At 39.1% G+C, this 22,556-nt stretch overlaps 2 protein-coding genes across 11 annotated transcripts in view; one reads left to right on the plus strand and one right to left on the minus strand.

The window, feature by feature from the left end:
- Positions 1–99, minus strand: part of PURG (purine rich element binding protein G) — a 40,686-nt gene extending 40,587 nt beyond the window's left edge. For 2 of the 3 annotated variants that reach the window (XM_024986352.2, XM_059882355.1), the window contains exon 1: positions 3–99. The gene's annotated coding sequence lies outside the window, so the exon portion shown is untranslated. The remainder of the gene's footprint in view (positions 1–2) is intronic. The other variant, XM_024986351.2, reaches the window with a different exon arrangement.
- Positions 100–401: 302 nt separating this feature from the next.
- WRN (WRN RecQ like helicase) overlaps positions 402–22,556 on the plus strand; it is a 127,140-nt gene continuing 104,985 nt past the window's right edge. For 5 of the 8 annotated variants that reach the window (XM_024986202.2, XM_059882175.1, XM_024986203.2 and 2 more), the window contains exons 1-3: positions 719–874; positions 12,822–13,001; positions 21,945–22,046. In XM_024986202.2, coding sequence (XP_024841970.1) covers positions 12,999–13,001; positions 21,945–22,046 — 105 coding nt within the window. In that variant the 5' untranslated portion in view covers positions 719–874; positions 12,822–12,998. 8 annotated transcript variants of the gene reach the window in all.

The raw sequence follows: 22,556 nt of genomic DNA on the forward strand, positions 1-22,556 counted from the left end.
ACATCAGCACTACCATCATCGCCGCCGCCGGTGCCCTTCACGACCGCCGCCGCCGCCAGTTCTCGGCCCCTCTGTGGCAGCCGCCGCCCCCTGCCTGCTCCCCCGCCGCCGCCGCCGCCGCCGCCGCCGCTCGCACCGCCCCGCGCCGGAGCAGCCGGGCAGGGGCATCGCCCGCGGCGCCCACCGCCGCCGCCGCCGCCCCTCCAGCGGCCGCTGCGGGGGCCGCCGCCGCTCTCCGGGCACCGGCCCGACGCCCGCCGGGGAGGAGGGGAGGGGGCGGGGAGGGGGGCGGCGGGAGGCGGGCAGTGGACCCCGCCTCCTCCAGCACAGCCCGCTGAAGCGAGTATCGGGTCTCGGGCTCTCCTCTGCGGCCCGCTCTGACGGAAGCCCAGCGCGTGGGACTGGGGAGTGAGCGTGAGGTGACCGGACAGGTGTGAAGATGGAGACGAGGACCCGGCTGAGGGGAGGCTGTTCTGACTTCTCCAGGTACCGCTGAGACGTAGGACTCGGGCGGCCCACCGGCGCCCGCGCGGAGACTACACTTCCCGTAGGGCTTAGCGGCGGCGAGCCCCTCCCCAATTGCGCATGCGCGCCGAGTAGCCAGCTGGGCTTGGGTGGGAGGGGCTGCAGCTCTGCGCTCCGGGAGCGGAGGACTTGGGGGCGTGGCGGAGCCCGGACGGAGGGGAGGGGAAGGTCCGTGTCCCAGGAGTGACGCGTCACTGTGTGCGCCGTGATCCTCCCGCGTGGGCTCCGCAGCGCGGGAGTCTGTTGAATCGGTATCGAACCCTGATACCTGGTTCGAGGCTGTGGTGTTGGGTCGCTGCACAAGTCATCCAGCTGATGGACGAGTCCCGTTGAACTGGCTCATCTCAGGGTAACGTGTCCCTCCAACCTTGCTTCAGGCTCCAGGCCCTGGGGTATCTTTCTAGCCTTCTCTTATCTGGAGGTTCTGAGTCCCACAGAGTAGGTCTCTGGGCTTTGGGTGGGAGGTTCCTTAGGGATGGGCATCTTCGTTCTCCTTTTCCGCCTCCCTTTTGTGTAATGTAACAAATCATGTTGGATTTTTGAATTCAAAATATTCAGTCTTTAATTTTGTTTTTGTTGTTGTTATTGTTTTTTTTTTCCTGGTTAAAATTGAGTTGTTTTCTGGTTATGTGTCAGTATGTAAATATTCTCCTTACAGAAGCGGATATTAACATCCTTAAGATGCTAATTTAGTAGTGTTTTAAATCAGAGTACTTAGGCACGTTAATTTTTAGGGAGTTGAAGTCTATGGGTAGGGCAGTTAGATTTTCATGCTATTGAACAGTGATCTCCCCTTCTTAATTACACAGATATTTACCGAGCGCCGCTCTAGGTCCATCAGTGAACAAAACAAACACAAATCGCTCTGTTTTGGGAAGTTTACATTTTGGAGAGAGATAGGCTATAAGTCAAATGCCTGGTATGTCAAGAAGGTGACAATTCCATGGAGAATAATGAAGGAGAGATGAGGAGTGTGGATGAGGGTAGGGAACTGAAATTTTAAAGTAAGGTGGTCAGGCAAGGCCTGGCTGAGAATGTAATTTTTTTTGAATTAGTGTTATTGGAGTATAGTTGCTTTGCAATGTTGTGTTAGTTTCTACTGTACAGCAAAGTGAATCAGCTACACGTATACATATATCCTCTCTTTTTGGACTTCCTTCCCATTTAGGTCACCACAGGGCACTGAGTAGAGTTCTTTGTGCTATGTGGTGGGTTCTCATTAGTTAGCTATTTGTGTTAATCCCAGTCTCCCAATTAATCCCCCCCTTCTCCCCACCTTAGTGTCCATACGTTTGTTCTCTGCGTTATGTTTCTGTTTCTGTTTTGCAAATAAGATCATCTATGCCGTTTGAAGAGGAATTAAAAAGCCTCTTGATGAAAGTGAAAGAGGAGAGTGAAAAAGTTGGCTTGAAGCTCAACATTCAGAAAATGAAGATCATGGCATCTGGTCCCATGACTTCATGGCAAATAGATGGTGAAACAGTGTCAGACTTTATTTTTTGGGGCTCCAAAATCGCTGCAGATGGTGATTGCAGCCATGAAATTAAAAGTCGCTTACTCCTTGGAAGGAAAGTTATGACCAACCTAGATAGCATATTCAAAAGCAGAGACCTTACTTTGCCAACAAAAGTCCGTCTAGTCAAGGCTATCGTTTTTCCAGTGGTCATGTATGGACGCGAGAGTTGGACTGTGAAGAAAGCTGAGCACCGAAAAATTGATGCTTTTGAACTGTGGTGTTGGAGAAGACTCTTGAGAGTCCCTTGGACTGCAAGGAGATCCAACCAGTCCATTCTAAAGGAGATCAGTCCTGATGCTAAAGCTGAAACTCCAGTACTTTGGCCACCTCATGCAAAGAGTTGACTCATTGGAAAAGACTCTGATGCTAGGAGGGACTGGGGGCAGGAGGAGAAGGGGACGACAGAGGTTGAGATGGCTGGATGGCATCACCGACTCCATGGACGTGAGTTTGAGTGAACTCCAGGAGTTGGTGATGGACAGGGAAGCCTGGCGTGCTGCAATTCATGGGGTCGAAAAGAGTTGGACACGACTGAGCGACTGAACTGAACTGAATGCTGTTTTTCTAGATTCCACATATATCGTTAATATATGATATTTGTTTTTCTCTTTCTGACTTACTTCACTCTTTGTTCGTGTTAGTTGCTCAGTCGTGTCCAACTCTTTGCAACCCCACGGACTGTGGCCTGTCAGGCCCCTCTGTCCATGGGATTCTCCAGGCAAGAATACTGGAGTGGGTAGCCATTCCCTTCTCCAGGAGATCTTCCTCACCCAGGGATCAAACCCGGGTCTCCTGCATTGCAGGAGGATTACTTTATCCTCTTTGCCACCTGGGTAATTTTTGAGTAAAGAGCTGAAGGAAGTGAGAGAGCTAGTTTTGTGGCTATCTGAGGTAAACGAAAGTGCAAAGGCTCTGAGGGAACCTGCTTGGTGTATTTGAAGAGCAGAACTCTATAACTGGTTAATTAAGCAACAGCTTTCCACTGCCCTTCTGTCCAGCCCCAGGTAACCTCTGATATGCTCGCTCTCTATGAATTTGCTTATTCTAGATAGTATATGCAAGTGGAATCATATTTGTTGTTTTGCACTTGTCATGATGTTCTCAAGGTTCATCCACGTCGTACCATGTATTAGAACTTAATTTCTTTTTATGGCTGAATGTGTTTCCGTTGTGTGTACATACTATATTTTGTTTATCCATTCATCTGTTGACAGACAGTTGGGTTTTCCCCCCTTTTGGTTATTGTGAATAATGGTGCGCTGAACACTGGCTTACAAGGATCTACTTGAGTCCCTGTTTCCAGTTCTTGTTTCTTTTGGGTCTGTACCTAGGAGTGGACTTGCTGGATCATATGATAATTATGTGTTTAGCTTTTGGAGGAACTGTTTTCTACAGTGGTGGAACCATTTTACCTATGAATTTTTTTTTTTGGCTATGCTTGGTGACTCACGAGACTTTAGTTCCCTGACCAGGGATTGAATCCGGGCCACAGCAGTTAAAGTGATGAGTCCTAATCACTGGACTACCAGGGAATTCTCAATTCCATATGAATTTGAGGATTAGCTTTTCCATTTCTGCAAAAAAAAGGGCCTTTGGAATTTTGATAGAGATTGTGTTGAATCTGTAGATAGCTTGGGGTTGTATAACATCTTAACAATATTAAGTCTTCTTTCCGTGAACACAGGTGGTGTTCCATTTGTTGTGGTGGAACTTGTCTTCTTCGTGAATGAAATGTCTTCTTTAATTGGCAGCAATGTTTTGTAGGTTGTGATGTACAGGTTTTTCATTTCACCTCCTGGGTATTTTATTTTTTTAGATGCTATTGTAAACGAGATTGCTTTTTAAGTTTCCTCTCAGATTGCTCATTGCTGTTGTCTAGAAACTCAGCTGGTTTTTGTGTCTTGATCATGTACCCTGCAACTTTACTGAATTTGCTTATTAGATCTAGTAAGTTTCTTGTGGTTTCTTTGGGACTTTTTTTTATAGACGCAGTCATGTCATCTGTGAATAGAGTTTTACTTCTTTCCAATTTATTGCCTTTTATTTCTTATATCTAATTTCTCTGGGGCTAGAAATTTCAGTACTCTGTTCAATAGCATTGGTGGAAGGAGTATCTTTGTCTTGATCTTGATTTTAGGTGAAAAGATCTTCAGTCTTTTACCGTTGAGTATTATGTTAACTGCGTTTCTCATAAGTGCTCTTTATTGTGTGGAGGAAATTCCCTTCTGTCCCTAGTTTTCTGACTTTATATCATGAAAGAGTATTTGATTTTGTCAAATGCCCATGTCAGTTGAGATGGTCAGGTGTATTTCCTTCATTCTGTAAAAGTTACGTATTACATTGATTGATTCTCTTATATTGAGCCACCTTTACATTGCTGGGATAAATCTCACTTGGTTATGGTATATAATTCTTTAAATGGAAACATTTTTTAACAGAATCACTCTGACTTCTGTTTTGAGAAGACAGTGGAGGTGACGGAAATAAGAGGTAATGTGGCTTGAATCAGGGTTTTCCTGTGCAGGTTGTCAAAGATGAGAAATGCCTCCTTTATCGTATGTCAAGTTTCTATATTTACATAGCTCTGTTTCTGAACATGATATATTTTGTTCCATTGATTTATATCTATTTTTATACCAATTCCACACCATTTTAATTTCTGTTTTTGTGTACTGCTTATGTTTAATAGAGGAATTCCCTGGGGCTTCCTTTGTGGCTCAGCTGGTAAAGAATCCGCCTGCAATGTGGGAGACCTGGGTTCGATACCTGGATTGAGAAGGTCCCCTGGAGAAGGGAAAGGCTCCCCACACCAGTATTCTGGTCTGGAGAATTCCATGGACTATACAGCCCATGGGGTCGCAAAGAATTGGACAGGACTGAGTGACTTTCCCTTTCCCTTTCCCTGGTGGCTCAGACTGGAAAGAGTCTGCCTGCAACATGGGAGACCCAGGTTCGATCCCTGGGTCGGGAAGATGTCCTGGAGAAGGAAATGGCAACCCACTCCAGTATTCTTGCCTGGAAAATCCCATGGATGGAGAAGCCTGATGGGCTACAGTCCACAGGGTCTCAAAGAGTCGGAGATGACTGAGCGACTTCACTTTAGGAGTTCTCAAACTTTTTTTTATGTTTAATAGAGTGAATTTTTCTTTATTGGTCTTATTTTCTCAAAAAATACATTTTTTTGACTGCTCTTGACTATTTTCTTCTCTTAGTGAACTTTAATATAAGCTTGTGTGGTTTGATGAAAAATCCTGCTGACATCTTTTCTTGCTGTTGCTTCTGGAGTGTATTGATTTAATTAATTTAAAGTTTTGAGTCTTAACTGTCCAGGAACTCAGTATGTCTTCTCTAGACCTTTTTTGATGTTTTACTAAGCTTGCCTAGTTGTCTTTAAAATGGGTCTTACGTAGTTTACTTTAAGTTTATTCCTTGGCAGATTGTCATTTTTGCTGTTATTGAGTTTAGATATAAATTATACTTTTTAATTGATTCTTGCTCATATATAGAGAAGTCCCTTCATTTGGATATGCTTATCTTGAATCTGGTCATCTCTGGAGTATGTCAGTCTTTTAATCAAATTGATGAAGTTTTATAAAATCAAATTACCTCAAAGTGATACTAGGGACAAGTATTTCGGAGACTTTAGCTCTTTGATAGGAGTTAAGCTTTCCTCTTGTGAAAACTGGTTAGTAATAGCAGTCAGGTGCTACCCCTGCTCCTTGCCTTAAAATGATGATCATCAGCATTTTTATTATCATCAACACCATCATTATTCTGCATTACTTCCCTTAGGGATCATATAGGTTTACCCTGTATCCTCTTTCACCTGCAGAGCAGTCAGCTTCTTTTAAAGGTGATTTGCTTTCTTTTTTGATAAATGTTTTATATATGGGAGGATTAAAAAAGAGGATGGTTTTGGAATAATTTCTTCACTGGGAAATAAGTGATTAGAATAATTTCACATTATCTCCCAGTAAGTGGAACCAGTGAATTTCCCTCCCTTCCCTTCAAGCCTTTGCTTCTTTCTAACTCGTGTCTTGTCTGAATTTTATGATCTTCCACCTATAGTCTGATAGGCTAGGTCTTTGGGGCAGGGCAGAGATTCACCCTCTCTTTAGGTGTCTCTGAGGCCAAGAAGGTAGAGGTGTGGAATCTCCCTAGTGTATTGTAGGAATAGCAGAAGCCATTAGAAAAAATATCAAAGGTTTGTTGCTTCTTCTCATTTTGATCTGTAGCGTGAGACATCACCTGTTGGCATGTGATGTACTTTAGCTATTCATTCTTGAAATGAGGGCACCAGAGTGCAGTGGAAAGATCACTGGACTAGAAGGTAACTTTTGCCTTCTGTACCAGCACAGGATTGCTCGTTTTTCCTTTTACTCATTTTATATAAACTTTCCCTGTGTGAAGAAGTTAATCTGAAGTTCTTGGCATTGGATAAACTTATGGTTGCTTTCAGAATTGTATATTCATTTTCCAGTTTCTTTTTCACTCTGTCTCTATTTTTACCTTTTGCTCTTCCTTCCACACTTAAATTGGTCTTATTGTAAAATATTGCATTTTTCTTTCTGTCTGAAAATCCTGAATTTCAGCCCAACGCAGAGCTGTGCATCCTAAAGTTCAATATCACTCCCATTTATTTAAGTTCTAATTTTCTGTTGCATTGCTTTTTAATGTTATTTTAATTCTTGTTTTGATTTAAAGAAGATATGAAGCTCTGTTGATGAAATTTTGAAACTTTTGGTACTGTATACTTTGTGTGGCTAATATTTTTGTGTATTTGTCTGGGGCTAGTATTTTTATCCTTATAATTTATTTTTATTTAAGATCAGGGGTCAAAGAAAAGAATTGGCCACATACTCTTATTTTCAGTTATATTTGTGTGTTAGTTACAACACAAGCACAGAAAACTTGATTCAAACAGGCTTAACGAATAAGGAAACTTATTTTTAAAATGAACCTTGAAGGCTAAGGGAGGACTAACTTGAAGACTAGTTTAGTGCATTGACTGTAGCTTCATTTCTCATCTTTTCCATCTCCTGTGTGTTGGCTTCATACTCTGGCCAATTTCCATCACCGTGGCAAATCAGCTGTCGAAGGCCCAGGCTTCCCATTCTCAAACAAGACATCTCTTGTGGTACTTTGATATAAGAGAAAAAAATATTCTCAGAAGCCCTGTAAACATCTCTTGTATCTCATTGGTCTGTCTTAGGTGGCAGTTTTTATTCTTAACCCAAAGCTAGGAGAATGCCTTGAGTTCACACCTGAGTTTCTGAATCATTGTGACTAGGGGAATGGGATTTATTTTACATCAGTTAGATTTTCCATGGGAGCTGGCATTTCGGGGCAGCTTCCTTGAAGCACATTGGTTTTGCAAATAACTGGTCAGTATCTGAATTAAATTTACAGTACTGTGCAAAGGGTGCAGGGTGGAATGGATGCTGGGTGGCCAACCGTCAATGTCCTTTTGATAATGAGTCTTATAAAATTTCATCTCAGCCCATATGAAGTGACAGGGGAAGAAAAAAAAAAAAAACAGGCAGCCTAAGAATGTTTTAAATTGACTTACCTGAAAACTTTCTCTGTACTTTCCCAGTTTATAGTGGCTGATTTTAGCTGACTGGCTATAGCTACTTACAGAACAGAGGAAATTCATTAAAAATAATGAATTATTCAGTGGGATAGTGAAATTCAGTTATAAAGCACTTCGCTGTGCCATGGACTCAGTTCAGGTCAAGTCATGTTCCTGGTTTATGGGCAGTGCGGCTTCTCACAATGACACTGCATTATTCTTTTCCCCTGTTGCTAGCATTTTAATGACATCTTATTGTATTTATTTGGTTCTACTTATACTTTATTTCAATTGACTTTATTAACACAAATTTTAACTTACACTTTAAAAATATAAATTATATATTACATAATGTTTGACAGTTATGAATATTTAGTAGATACCTATAAAGAATTAGGTCTCTCAAAAGAAAAATCCTGTTACCTTTAAAATTGCTGTGATTACTGTAGCTGAAGCAAATGCTAATGGTGATTTTATTTAGCGTTTATAGTTTGTTTGCCTGGGTTATTTGGAGGGAAATTAAGATTCAATAGATTAATGAAAGCCTCTTTAATTAGGGAATTTAATGAGGGCTTTGTCATGGATTCCATGGTTCTTTTTCCTCTGACCCTTCCTATTCCTATTAGTGCATTGAAAAGTAGAAAAGAATTCTCAAAAACAATACAGAAGGATACCTCATAAGTTATATCCTCTACTGTAATTACAGATTGTGCATGCTTGTGTAGAAATATGTGTGTACATGTGTCTCTGTGGGGACTTCCCAGGTGGCTCAGTGGTAAAGAATGTGCCAGCCAATGCAGGAGATGCAGGTTAATTCCCTGGGTCGGCAAGATTCCCTGGAGAAGGAAATGGCAACCAATTTCTATATTCTTGCCTGGGAAATTCCATAGACAGAGGAGCCTGGCAGGCTACAGTCCTTGGGGTTGCAAAAGAGTTGGACATGACTAAAACAACAGTGTGTCTCTATATGTATCTGTGTGTATGTATATATAAAATTTATTATTGTTAGTCTCTCTGTCCTGTCTGACTCAAAGTGTCTAACCAAAATTTGGACATTGATAACCAGAGTGAATTGCTGAATCATTTAAGCTGCTTTGGTTTTATATTACATATAACAAGGATGACTATGCTGCTAAGTCACTTCAATTGTGTCCGACTCTGTGTGACCCCAGAGACGGCAGCCCACCAGACTCCCCCGTCCCTGGGATTCTCCAGGCAAGAACACGGGAGTGGGTTGCCATTTCCTTCTCCAATGCATGAAAGTGAAAAGGGAAAGTGAAGTCGCTCAGTTGTGTCCGACTCTTAGCGAGCCCATTGACTGCAGCCTACCAGGCCCCTCCGTCCATGGATTTTCCAGGCAAGAGTACTGGAGTGGGGTGCCATTGCCTTCTCCGAAGGATGACTATACTTGTATATAAATCTTTCTGGAGAATGCTGGTTATTTTTGTAACATTAATTTTTTAAAATGTAACTATAGGTAAAACAGTGTGAGAAGTAGAGAAGTATTTTGAGTGGAAATCTTAGTATTGTGTGAAGAAATTTCCTTGGCCTACCTTCATGAAGATGGCTTTTCTTTCATTTACCCTAGGCTCTATTTAGACATTAATTTTCACACTAGACCATCAAACTGGTCCTTTTAATAATTTGACTATTGAAGCATTTGATTGATGCTGATAGTTAATGGACTGGAAGAACTGAGCTAGTGCCCCTCTCTGGGTTCATCGTTTTTAGTCCCAGTTTTACAGATGAGAAGGTAAATAATGGGCTGTGTGGGTGCTGCTCGCATCATTGAGGAATCCATAGGGTGAAGTAACGCGCCAGGCCAGTGTGAATTGACACAGAAGGCTCAGAGATGGGGAGAAAAGGAGACGTGCTCCAGTCTTAGGATAACTCCCCTCCTACTCCCCTGATTAAGTAGGTGTCCCAGACTACCACCCTGATTCATCTTTTGGCATATTCCTACTGTTTCTCAACTACTCATTCTGTAGTGTACCTCCAAAAATGTACCCCAATATTTCACTCAAAGAATGTTTTTTAAAGGGATATTGACTCTTTAACATTTCTAGAGATACTCAGACCAGCTGCTGGTATTGATTTGTTTACAGCTGAGGTTAGAATTAAGAGGCCTGCAGGAAACTGGGTCTTGGAGATTGGTATCAGATGGGAGATTGCATAGTCATATCCATTTCTTTTGGAAAACTGGAAGGTCTGGCAAAACTGGGGCCAAACTGACCATTGGGAAGAGTTAGCTGAAGCAAGGTTAGTGCCTTCCAGTTTGTGCTGCAGCATAATGATATGGGTTATGGGTAATGCACGATTTTGATGGTTGCATATTTTTTATAATTTTCAAACATAAAAGCTTTTTATAAGGCAAACGTTCAAAGATTTGCAATAGGTTAAATTATATTTGAGCATTCTTTATGTAGATCGTTTTGTCAATTACTTGATATCTATAACATGTATAGTTCTGTGCAGTAAACTTGGTTGAAAAGGGCTGTGTTGTGGCTGTATCTTTCCGTCTTAACTGTTAAGTAATTTCCTATCTGTTAATCACTTTAATTGGGTATGTGTATGTTATTTAATCATTGGGAAAGTTATATGTGTTCTTTGAATTTTCTTTCTTAATTCTCATAGGTTTACTGGAAACATAGAAAAGACCATGATTATTAATTATTACTATTATTGATTGATTGAACATATGCAACTCAATTGGTTCAATAAAATATGTCTTTATAACTTCAGAAGCTCATTTAAAAATATTTGATTACCCTGAAGTATTTTTTGTTTACTTTAAAATTTTTTAATTATTAAAATAAATGAAAATAAGTATTTCAGTACACTTAGTTTTTTGTTTAATTTCCTTAATTAAAAAAAATTTTTTTTTGATAGGATTTGTTTAGAAATGTTCATAAGAATACAGACAGGTTAAACAACAGAAAACTTTTCCTGAGGAATTAAAGACCTGTAGTATTTTAAGTACTTTATATGCAAGTAGATTGAATTTCCTTAGATACTTACTTACCCAATTTTGATGTGTAAGACTGATTAAAGCTGGAAAGTCATTCAGTTTATGAGTTGAACATAATAGTAAATATTTATTAATCAATAACTAAGTAGTAAAGGATTATCTCAGAATTGGATTTGGTATTCCCAGAATTCTTCACATTTCAGCCTAAATCAAATGGAGTGGGGGTGTCAGGCAGAATATTCTGATACCTTTTCATAAAACATTTATTTTACTAAATAAAAGATCTGAACGTTTGAAAGTGTCTATGAGCAAAAAATAAGAACAAATTTAAGAGACTGATAAAAGAAGTAATCAGATTGAACTCAAGAAGGGTTAAACAGTTAATAGAGCCCAGATTACCTCACTAGTTTGCTAAATCTGCTCTTTTCCCTCCTGCCTATATGGAATACTATGTTTGGGACCAGTGAGGCAAAGGAAGTAGAAAAGTTGCCATTTTTCAGTTATCTTTTAGAAGATATGTTGAAGATTTATGCTGAAGACAACATTAGAAGAAGATTAATGAAAAAAGTGTTCATTGCAGTTATGAATTCGTAAATACTGGCAGTGGTCCTCAGCAGGCTTTATAGAACCTTTGAAAAATGCCTGGAAGGACATTTTTTGCTTGGCACAGAAGTTCCAAAACCAACTGGGGATGAAGAATGAAGTGAAAAATGAATATTTTGAAACGTGAGAAATTATAGAAACTGGAAATGTGGGGCTGGTAACAATAGGAACGTAGAAAGGCTTTGTGTTAAGTTCAACGTAAAAAACCTGATATTCCTAGTTATGTGCTGTTTTATTCACAGAGAATCTCTTGTATATTAAAATTTACCTGTAGTTCTGAATTCTGCATTAAATGGTGTCATAAAAATGGTGAATCTCCTGAAATCCAAGTGGCTACAATGCCATCCTTTCAGCTTGAGGTGAAGAAATCTGATTAGCTATTTCATTACTGAAATAAGTTGACAGTCCAAAGGAAGATTTATAAGCTAAAGGGAAAAATTTCAAATTATTCTGTGTGAATGACTCTTACTTTGCAGATTTTTTGAAGTCTGATTATTGGCTTCAAAAAATGGTATCCTTAACTGACATTTTGAGCACTTGAATTAACTTAATCATCACTGTAGTGATCATGTGGAAAATATATTAATGTGTACTGACAACATTTATGGATTCAGAGTAAAAATTCAGGTTTGGCGGAGTGAAGTTAAAATAACTTTTAGAAGTGATTGTTTAATTGGTGTTATTTGAATCCTAAAGAAGGATTAATATTATTAGAGAGAAGCCAGTGTGTGCCTGATATGGAACTTTAGCATTGACATTCTTGATATAAAAACATTCATTTGTATTTGAAGCTTATTTAACATCATCGGAAGAAATTAACATATTTCTCAGTAGAGGAACAGGAGAAGCATTAAAGACTTCCTGCAGGCTTGAAGTTCAATTTAAGGAGATTGAATTGTTGGAGTGCTGGTTAACAGTGAAAAAGGAGCTTTCAGTATGTCGGAGCAAAGCTTCCCCTTTTGCCATTTGCTGCCATTGGTGCCGACAAAGCTTGTTCGGGATGGTTGCTCTACGGAGTATTAAGAATATGTTGCTTAAAGATCTAAATCGAGAATTTTGTGTAACCGTGTTAAACATAAAACCTAATATACAGAAGTTATTTCTTCTAAATAATTTCAAGATTGTTATTTTAAAAGTTTGAAAATTTTAATTTTATAAAGAACGTAGAAGTTTCACAGTATATTCACATTCCCAGATCCCATTCCCAGCATGCCATGAAAACAGTTTCATTTTCTGAATGTGCCATGAATTTGAAATTGTTGTCCACTTCTGGTATAGAACTTCATTTATAAATGAATAGGACAGTTGAGAGTCATCATGTATTTGGGTAAAATCAACAGGTATCAAATCACTTAGCTGAATAGTTGACCCTTGATAAAAAAGAATTTTCTACACAAAAAATAACTTAGACTCCTTGTAAAAATGGATTCAGTGGATTCAATAGAAAATGTATTAAAGAACTGAAAATGGTATAAAAGGAATATTGGAGGTTAGGAGAGGAATTAAAACATTTCCTGAATAAGTACTCGTTAGAATTACTGTGGTAAAACATATGTGGCTGAAAATTAAATTGGTATTGAATGTACTGAAGAACTGATTGGACTTAGGAAGCCTACTTGATATTTCCTGTCTTACAGGACCTAGAGGAGGTGTACTGTTGGGTTCTATGTGCTGGGGAGCTAGAGCTTGAGATTACAACTCTGGATACCTGTGAATCAAGAAATTGTCTTCTAGAACTTCAGTGGAAGACTTAGTATATTCTCTTGGTGCTCAGTTTGCAGCTTTCTGATGGACCCTAAGAGCTGAGACTGCTGATGGTAAATAGAGTTACACGGGTAAAGTAAAATAACATTTTACCCAAGGAATTCAGCATGAGGAACGTCCAGAAGAGGAAACTCCTGTTGAAACGGGTCTTTGAAATAATTAAATCATAACTTTTACTAAAGAAAGAAATTACAAGCACATTTGGGGAGACTCAACTAGAGTGCAAAGAAACTTTCTGAAACAAATAGTCCAAATCTTAACATTGTAAAAGTTCAGTAAGGCAAATTGTATAAGAACTTTGAAATGAAAGGGAGAATATTGAGAATGAAATTAGCATCTTGGAGATCAAGTAGAAGAGATGTCTTGTAATACTGAACAAAGTTAAGGAAGTCATCATCAGGTAGAAAAAAATAGACATTAACAGAAGAAATTCAGGCAAGTTTTCACTGGAATGTGAATAAGTGGTATAGAAGGAAAAAAAGAATAGGTTATAGCAATTAATAACTAAACCAGTAACAGGAGTGTATTAGTTTGTTATAGCTGCCATGATTAAGTACCACAAACTGAAAGAGTCAACAGAAATTTAATATTCTGTAGTTTTGGAAGCTAGAAGTTCAAAATCATGTTGTTGGCAGAGTTTTGTTTTTTTTTTTTTCCTGAGGGCTGTGAGGGAAAGGTCTGCTTCTGGCCTGCCTTCGTGGCTTGTAGATGACTTTTTCCCTGTGTTTCTTCAGATCGTCTTCTATGTATGCATGTCTTGTCTCTGTGTCCAGATTTCCCCTTTTTTATAAAGACGTCACTCATTTTGGATTAGGGACGTCCCTAATAACCTCATTTAAATTTGGTTACCTCTGTAATGACCCTGTCTCCAAAGTGGCATTCTGAGGTACTTGGAGATTAGGACCCCAACCTGTCTTATACTGGAGAGGCATACAGTTCATCCTATGACAAGAGGAAAATTTTCTTAAGACTTGGAATCCTTTCCAAGGACTCGCTGATCCCAAGAAGAATAGAGTAGAGCGCTTTAAAATATAAAAATCCTTTAAAGTCTCTGAGGCTTCCAGATGGGAAAAATGTTACTCATAATTGAAGAAAGCAGCAGAAAAGCAATGGACTTCTTACTTGTGATGTTAAACGGCAGAAGACTGTAGGAGAACATCTATAAACTGCTGAGAGACTATTATGCTCCGTCAACACATCATTCTCTTATCTGTCTGAAAAAATAGGTTTTTATATATGCAAGGGATCAGTGCTTATCTCTACATATTCTACCTGAGGAAAGCAATTGAAAAGAACCTCTGAGCAAACACTTGAATTCAGAACAGAGATCCAGGATAGGGCAGGATGAATTGAAAAGGAAACCATAGTAAGCGATATAAACACTTACATATATATCTAAATTTATATAAACATTAAAATGGATGATGAAATTTGTAACAAAAATGTTCAGAAACAGTAAGGATTCTTGAAATAGAAAAGCAGTACTAGAAAGCTAACAGGCTGTAACAGCCAAAACTGTATCACGAAAAAGCAGTGGTTAAGGGTGGGGAAGTCAAAACATTCTTCAGAGTTTTCCCTTACTGGATGGAGAGACAGTATAAATGTCAGGTCTTGATGGGGAAGGGATATAGTTTTATTATTTTGCCCAGAGAGTGGAGTAATAGTAGTAATAGTAATAATAGTGTAAAAAGTGAAGTTTTAACACTGACAGTGGTAAAAAAGAATATGAATGGTAACTTCACCCAGTTGGAAAAATGGACAAAGGGTAAGAAGAAACCGAAGAAAGGACGATAAATATTAATCAAAAATGAAAGGGAAAGCTCAAGTTCTTATACTAACTGTGAATCAGGTGAATCTCCTTATTGAAAGACAGCGTGTTCAAATTGGCGCTGTTCAAAACCAAAACCAGAAAAACAAACCACAACAAAAATCCCATGTGTATGTTGTTTAAAGCCAGCCTTTAAAAAAGTGATAAAGGTGAAAAGTGGTAGATAGTGGTGGCTAGATAGGTGAGATTATTCTAGAAGAATCCAAACCAAAGCAAATCAAATACATTATTTTAAAGAGGAACTTGGGATCCTTTAATGGCTCAAATAAGAAATGATAAGATTTGACTTTGGAAAAAAATGTGTGAACATTGTTCATACTCAAGAAGGTAACAGCTCAATATATAGTTTAAAAACTCTATTATTCAATGACTTCAATCCTTTCCAAGAATCAGATCAGATCAGTCGCTCAGTTGTGTCAAACTCTTTGCGACCCCATGAATCGCAGCCAGGCCTCCCTGTCCATCACCAACTCCCGGAGTTCACTCAGACTCACGTCCATCGAGTCAGTGATGCCATCCAGCCATTTCATCCTCTGTCGTCCCCTTCTCCTCCTGCCCCCAATCCCTCCCAGCATCAGAGTCTTTTCCAATGAGTCAGCTCTTCGCATGAGGTGGCCAAAGTACTGGAGTTTCAGCTTTAGCATCATTCCTTCCAAAGAAATCCCAGGGCTGATCTTCAGAATGGACTGGTTGGATCTCCTTACAGTCCAAGGGACTCTCAAGAGTCTTCTCTGACACCACAGTTCAAAAGCATCAATTCTTCAGTGCTCAGCCTTCTTCACAGTCCAACTCTCACATCCATACATGACCACAGGAAAAACCATAGCCTTGACTAGACGAACCTTTGTTGGCAAAGTAATGTCTCTGCTTTTGAATATGCTATCTAGGTTGGTCATAATTTTCCTTCCAAGGAGTAAGCGTCTTTTAATTTCATGGCTGCAGTCACCATCTGCAGTGATTTTGGAGCCCAGAAAAATAAAGTCTGACACTGTTTCCACTGTTTCCCTATCTATTTCCCATGAAGTGATGGGACTGGATGCCATGATCTTTGTTTTCTGAATGTTGAGCTTTAAGCCAACTTTTTCACTCTCCACTTTCACCTTCATCAAGAGGCTTTTGAGTTCCTCTTCACTTTCTGTCATAAGGGTGGTGTCATCTGCATATCTGAGGTTATTGATATTTCTCCTGGCAATCTCGATTCCAGCTTGTGTTTCTTCCAGTCCAGCGTTTCTCGTGATGTACTCTGCATATAAGTTAAATAAACAAGGTGACAATATACAGCTTTGACGTACTTCTTTTCCTATTTGGAACCAGTCTGTTGTTCCATGTCCAGTTCTAACTGTTGCTTCCTGACCTGCATACAGGTTTCTCAAGAGGCAGGTCAGGTGTTCTGGTATTCCCATCTCTTTCAGAATTTTCCACAGTTTATCATGATCCACACAGTCAAAGGCTTTGGTATAGTCAATAAAGCAGAAATGGATGTTTCTCTGGAACTCTCTTGCTTTTCCCATGATCTAGTGGATGTTGGCAATTTGATCTCTGGTTCCTCTGCCTTTTCTAAAACCAGCTTGAACATCTGGAAGTTCATTGTTCACATACTGCTGAAGCCTGGCTTGGAGAATTTTAAGCATTACTTTACTAGGGTATGAGATGAGTGCAATTGTGCGGTAGTTTGAGCATTCTTTGGCATTGCCTTTCTTTGGGATTGGAATGAAAACTGACCTTTTCCCGTCCTGTGGCCACTGCTGAGTTTTCCAAATTTGCTGGCATATTGAGTGCAGCACTTTCACAGCATCATCTTTCAGGATTTGGAATAGCTGAACTGGAATTCCATCACCTCCACTAGCTTTGTTCATAGTGACGCTTTCTAAGGCCCACTTGACTTCACATTCCAGGATGTCTGGCTCTAGGTCAGTGATCACATAATCGTGATTATCTTGGTCAGGAAGATCTTTTTTGTACAGTTCTTCTGTGTATTCTTGCCACCTCTTCTTAATATCTTCTGCTTCTGTTAGGTCTATACCATTTCTGTCCTTTATCGAGCCCATCTTTGCATGAAATGTTCCTTTGGTATCTCTGATTTTTCTTGAAGAGATCTCTAGTCTTTCCCATTCTGTTGTTTTCCTCTATTTCTTTGCATTGATTGCTGAAGAAGGCTTTCTTATCTCTTCTTGCTATTCTTTGGAACTCTGCATTCAGATGTTTATATCTTTCCTTTTCTCCTTTGCTTTTCACTTCTCTTCTTTTCACAGCTATTTGTAAGGCCTCCCAGACAGCCATTTTGCTTTTTTGCATTTCTTTTTCATGGGGATGGTCTTGATCCCTGTCTCCTCTACAGTGTCACGAACCTCATTCCATAGCTCATCCGGCACTCTATCTATCAGATCTAGGCCCTTAAATCTATTTCTCACTTCCACTGTATAATTATAAGGGATTTGATTTAGGTCCTACCTGAATGGTCTAGTGGTTTTCCCTACTTTCTTCAATTTAAGTCTGAATTTGGCAATAAGGAGTTCATGGTCTGAGCCACAGTCAGCTCCCGGTCTTGTTTTTGCTGACTGTATAAGAGCTTCTCCATCTTTGGCTGCAAAGAATATAATCAATCTGATTTCGGTGTTGACCATCTGGTAATGAATAACCTTTCCAAGAATAACCTTTATCTAATCAATGATTAAAAGCCACATGCATGCAGAAGAATTTCTCTACTGTGAATTATTCTCCAACTTTCTTTTCTGTGTGCTTTTTATCTGGCCCAAGATGTAAGTTTTATTAAGTTTGATAAAAATGTTAGGTTTGTAAACAAGTTTACTTTCAAATTCTTAACCTGGAGGCATCTAGATAGAATTTTGTGTGCAAAAAAGAGTATGTACATCTAAAAATTAGACATTTTAAATTAAAATGATTTCAGTCATATAGTTGGCTATAGGGAAGAGTTACTGAGGTTTATTTCTCTTCTGGCAGTGTGAATGATTACTACAGAATTACAAGATTTTATAGTTGTTTTTATAGAGTTGTTTATTATTTGCAGAAAACAATTTTCTGGAAGTTTTGCAAATGATCTACTCTGTATATAGCAAAACTTGTTTTCCAGTTTAATAAAAATGTGTTTTAAGATTAAGAATAGACTCTTTTCCTATGTGTGTTGTGTATATATACACATACTTTGGGATTAGCTTTCAACTTTCCTGTTAAGGGCTTTGGATTTGTGGCAAACCAGTTCAGTTCAGTTGCTCAGTTGTGTCCTACTCTTTGTGACCCCACGGATGGCAGCATGCCAGGCTTTCCTGTCTATCACCAACTCCCAGAGCCTACTCAAACTCATGTCCATTGAGTCGGTGATGCCATCCAAACATCTCATCCTCTATCGTCCCCTTCTCCCACCTTCAATCTTTCCCAGCGTCAGAGTCTTTTCCGATGAGTCAGCTCTTCACATCGGTGGCCAAAGGATTGGAGTTTCAGCTTCAGCATCAGTCCTTCCAATGAGTATTCAGGACTGATTTCCTTTAGGATTGACTGGTTGGAGCTCCTTGCAGTCCAAGGGACTCTCAAGAGTCTTCTCCAACACCACAGTTCAAAAGCATCAATTCTTCAGTGCTGAGCTTTCTTTATAGTCCAGCTCTCACCTCCATACCTGACTACTGGAAAAACCATAGCTTTGACCAGACAGACCTTTGATGGCAAAGTAATGTCTCTGGTTTTTAATATGCTGTCTAGGTTGGTCATAACATTTCTTCCAAGAAGCAAGCGTCTTTTAATTTCATGGCTGTAGTCACAATCTGCAGTGATTTTGGAGCCCCCTCAAAGTCTGTCACTGTTTCCATTGTTTCCTCATTTATTTGCCATGAAGTGATGGGACCAGATGCTATGTCTTAGTTTTTTGAATGTTGGGTTTTAAGCCAGGTTTTTCACTGTCCTCTTTCATTTTTATCAAGAGGCTCTTTAGTTCTTCTTCGCTTTCTGCCATAAGGGTGGTGTCATCTGTATATCTGAGATTATTGATATTTCTCCCTACAATCTTGATTCCATCTTATGCTTGAACCAGCATGGCATTTTGCATGATGTACTCTGAATATAAATTAAATAAGCAGGGTGACAATATACAGCGTTGATGTTCTCCTTTCCCAATTTGGAACCAGTCTGTTGTTCCGTGTTCGGTTCTAACTGTTGCTTCTACACTTGCATACAGATTTCTTAGGAGGCAGGTAAGGTGGGCTGGTATTCCCATCTCCTGAAGAATTTTCCAGTTTGTTGTGATCCACATAGTCAAAGGCTTTCGCGTAGTCAATAAAGCAGAAGTAGATGTTTTTCTGGAACTCTCTTGCTTTTTCTGTGATCCATTGGATGTTGGCAATTTGATCTGTGGTTCTTCTGCCTTTTCTAAATCCAGCTGGAACATCTCGAAGTTATTGGTTCACATACTGAAGCTTCACTTGAAGAATTTTGAGCATTACTTTACTAGCGTGTGAGATGAGTGCAATTGTGTGGTAGTTTGAGCATTCTTTGGCATTGCTTTTCTTTGGGGTTGGAATGTAAACTGACCTTTTCCAGTCCTGTGGCCACTGCTGAGTTTTCCAAATTTGCTGGCTATTGAGTGCAGCACGTTCACAGCATCATCTTTAGGATTTGAAATAAATATAAGCTTATTAATAACCATTAACATTTATAAAATGCCTTGCAATGTGTCAGTCAGTTCAGTTCAGTCACTCAGTCGTGTTTGACCCTTTGCAACCCCGTGGAATGCAGGACTCCAGGCCTCCCTGTCCATCACCAACTCCCAGAGATGACTCAAACTCATATCTCTTGAGTCGGTAATGCCATACAACCATCTCATCCTCTGTCATCCCCTTCTCCTCCCGCCTTCAATCTTTTCCAGCATGAGGGTCTTTGCAAATGAGTCAGTTCTTCACATCAGGTGGCCAAAGTATTGGAGTTTCAGCTTCAGCATCAGTCCTTCCAATGAGTATTCAGGACTGATTTCCTTTAGGATTGACTGGTTGGAGCTCCTTGCAGTCCAAGGGACTCTCAAGAGTCTTCTCCAACACCACAGTTCAAAAGCATCAATTCTTCAGCGCTCAGCTTTCTTTACAGTCCAACTCTCACACCCATACATGACCACTGGAAAAACTATAGCTTTGACTCGACGAATGTTTGATGGCAAACTAATGTCTCTGGTTTTTGATATGCTGTCTAGGTTGGTCATAACTTTTCTTCCAAGGAGCAAGCGTCTTTTAATTTCATGGCTGCAGTCACCATCTGCAGTGGTTTTGGAGCTCCAAAACATAGTCTGTCACTGTTTCCATTGTTTTCCCATCTATTTGCCATGAAGTGATCGGACCGGATGCCATGATCTTAGTTTTCTAAATGTTTAGTTTTAAGGCAACTTTTTCACTCTCCTCTTTCACTTTCATCAGGAGGCTCTTTATTTCTTCTTCACTTTCTGCCATAAGGGTGGTGTCATCTGCATATCTGAGGTTTTTGATATTTCTCCTGGAAATCTTGATTCCAGCTTGTGTTTCATCCAGCATATATTTTATCTTACAACATATAATGCAGGTGGGAGTGCTAACATTCGAGTTGTTAGTTCTGATCGACTGAACCATAGATCTTCCCCAATGCCAGACTTTGCTGATGATTCAAAGAGTACAGGCAAGCACGAAGTGCAGATGGAATATTATTTTCTTTTTGGTTTTTGGAGGAACCCCAAACTCTCACACACAGATTCTAAAAATTTCCTTTTCTTCTGCATTAGTACCAATTTATGATTTTGGATTAGCAGAATAGTTTTGAGCAGTTAAAAAAAAATTGCACAAAGGAAGTTGTCTTCATTTTGGAACTCCTCTCTGTTTTATATTATCTTTATTGTACAGCTTGCTGACTACCTCCCATTTTCCAGGAATAAATTAATAAATCCATCATTCCAAGCTTATTTATGATAAGCAATCTAGATAGGTTAGTTATATCTGGCTAACAACATTTTCTAGATAGATGCTCTTTGGTATTTTTTGGCTAGTAGATACCATTGATAGGTGAGCCCTGGTGGCTCAGTGGTTGAGGTCTTCCATTCCCACTTCCTCAATAGAGTGAGTGAGTTACCTTCTACTGCTGTTAACCGTTTCCTTCTCAAGGTGTAAGAGTGAGTTTGTTCTGTATGCCAGATTTGTTTGCCAAAGTAATCTTTAAAAATTTTCTTTCATACATTATTAGTGTTATCAGTTTTGGGGGTTTATGCTTGGGAAGAGGAGAACTTAATGGATACTTGCTGGATGCTGTTTAATTTCTTCAGCATTTATAATATCAATAGGGATGACAAGCTAACCCCTAATCATAAAGAGTTGCTTTGATTATTTCATGTTGATATCATGTTTCATCATAAGAATCTTCCGGTATATATTAAAATCTGCTGTGCGTTTACTAGAAATTTGAGATGTCAGGAATAAGGTTCGCGTTTGAAGAGTTTTATTAAGACCTTAAGGCCACTTCAGTTTATTGTGTAAAGTGACATGAGGAGATGGCTCTGTTTTACCTTTAACAGAGTATGTCATAGTGTTCCTAGTCTTTGTAATTCTGTAACAGTTCTTGAAGTGCAGTTTACCTTGAGGAGAGCCCTCAAAGCTCATAACAGATTTTTAAAAAATACTCCCAACGAAACTAGAGAGACTAGTTCACTTGATAGGCCAAGAGTGTAATAAAAACCCTTAATATAGAAAAGCTTTTCTGTCTTTTCAGGTAGATTTGTGAACAATTTAACAGTTTCATGAGTTTACTTAGATCTTAGGCAATATGATAAGAAAATTAAAGTTATCAAAAATTTGTAAAAATTTATATACCCAGAGATTCTCATTGTGAATGAGATGAAGATTGTTTTTTGAAGAGATCAAAGTCAGAGAATAATAGAATTTAGAAACTGCTAGAAGCTTAGAATTTAGAACTCTATTAAACTGCCTCACTTATTTTAAAAAAAAAGAAATACTAAATGAATGGCTTAGAGCTAGCATGTTGTTTCTTTTGCGATTCTGGCTCTTACATCCTGTGTTTGGGCCCAGATGCCACACCTTACTTTAAATATGTATGTTTGGCTCTTCAGTCAGGTTGATTGGTCTGTCTGTGGGTTTTCTTACAAAGACTGGGTTTATTAACAGAATAATTGTTCTTTGGGTTTTGCAACTAGGACCTTTTAAAGATGAGTGAACAAACGTTGGAAAGAGGAGGGCAGCGGAAACTTCCTGATTGGATGTCTGTGCAGAAGAGCTATACAGTAGAAGAAAAAAAGGTATGCAGTTCATCAGTAATTCTTTCAGATGGAAAATTTAATGTATATTTGACTGTAAACTGAGTTCATCCTCACACTTATAAACTTCAAGCCATTATTTACTTTTAGAGTTGTTGTGAATGAACCAGAACCTAGTCATTGAATGGATGAGTGGAATTAAATTTTAATTGGGTTTACAATATAAGAATTCTTATTCTGTTTTCCCTTTTTATCTAGTTCACATGGCTGGCCTTGCCAATTTGTTCCAATTCAGATTGTAATTTAGACAGTATTTATTTTGGTGAATTTTTTTATGGTCAAGTGAATTTTAAGTCCTGATAGATTTAAGCTTCACCAACCAGTCTTCAATATTTTAAGGCAACATTATTGCATCTAGAATACTAATATAATTGCAGAAAAGTATTAACAAAATAAATGCTTTTATGAAAATAGGGTAGAAGTTTGCAAGTAAATTTGTTAGAAAAATAATTTTACAGTAGGTAGCTTCATCTTTGTTAAATTGTCCATATG

The sequence above is a fragment of the Bos taurus genome, chromosome 27 (assembly GCF_002263795.3).
Source record: "Bos taurus isolate L1 Dominette 01449 registration number 42190680 breed Hereford chromosome 27, ARS-UCD2.0, whole genome shotgun sequence".
In the NCBI taxonomy this organism is placed as follows: Eukaryota; Metazoa; Chordata; class Mammalia; order Artiodactyla; family Bovidae; genus Bos; species Bos taurus.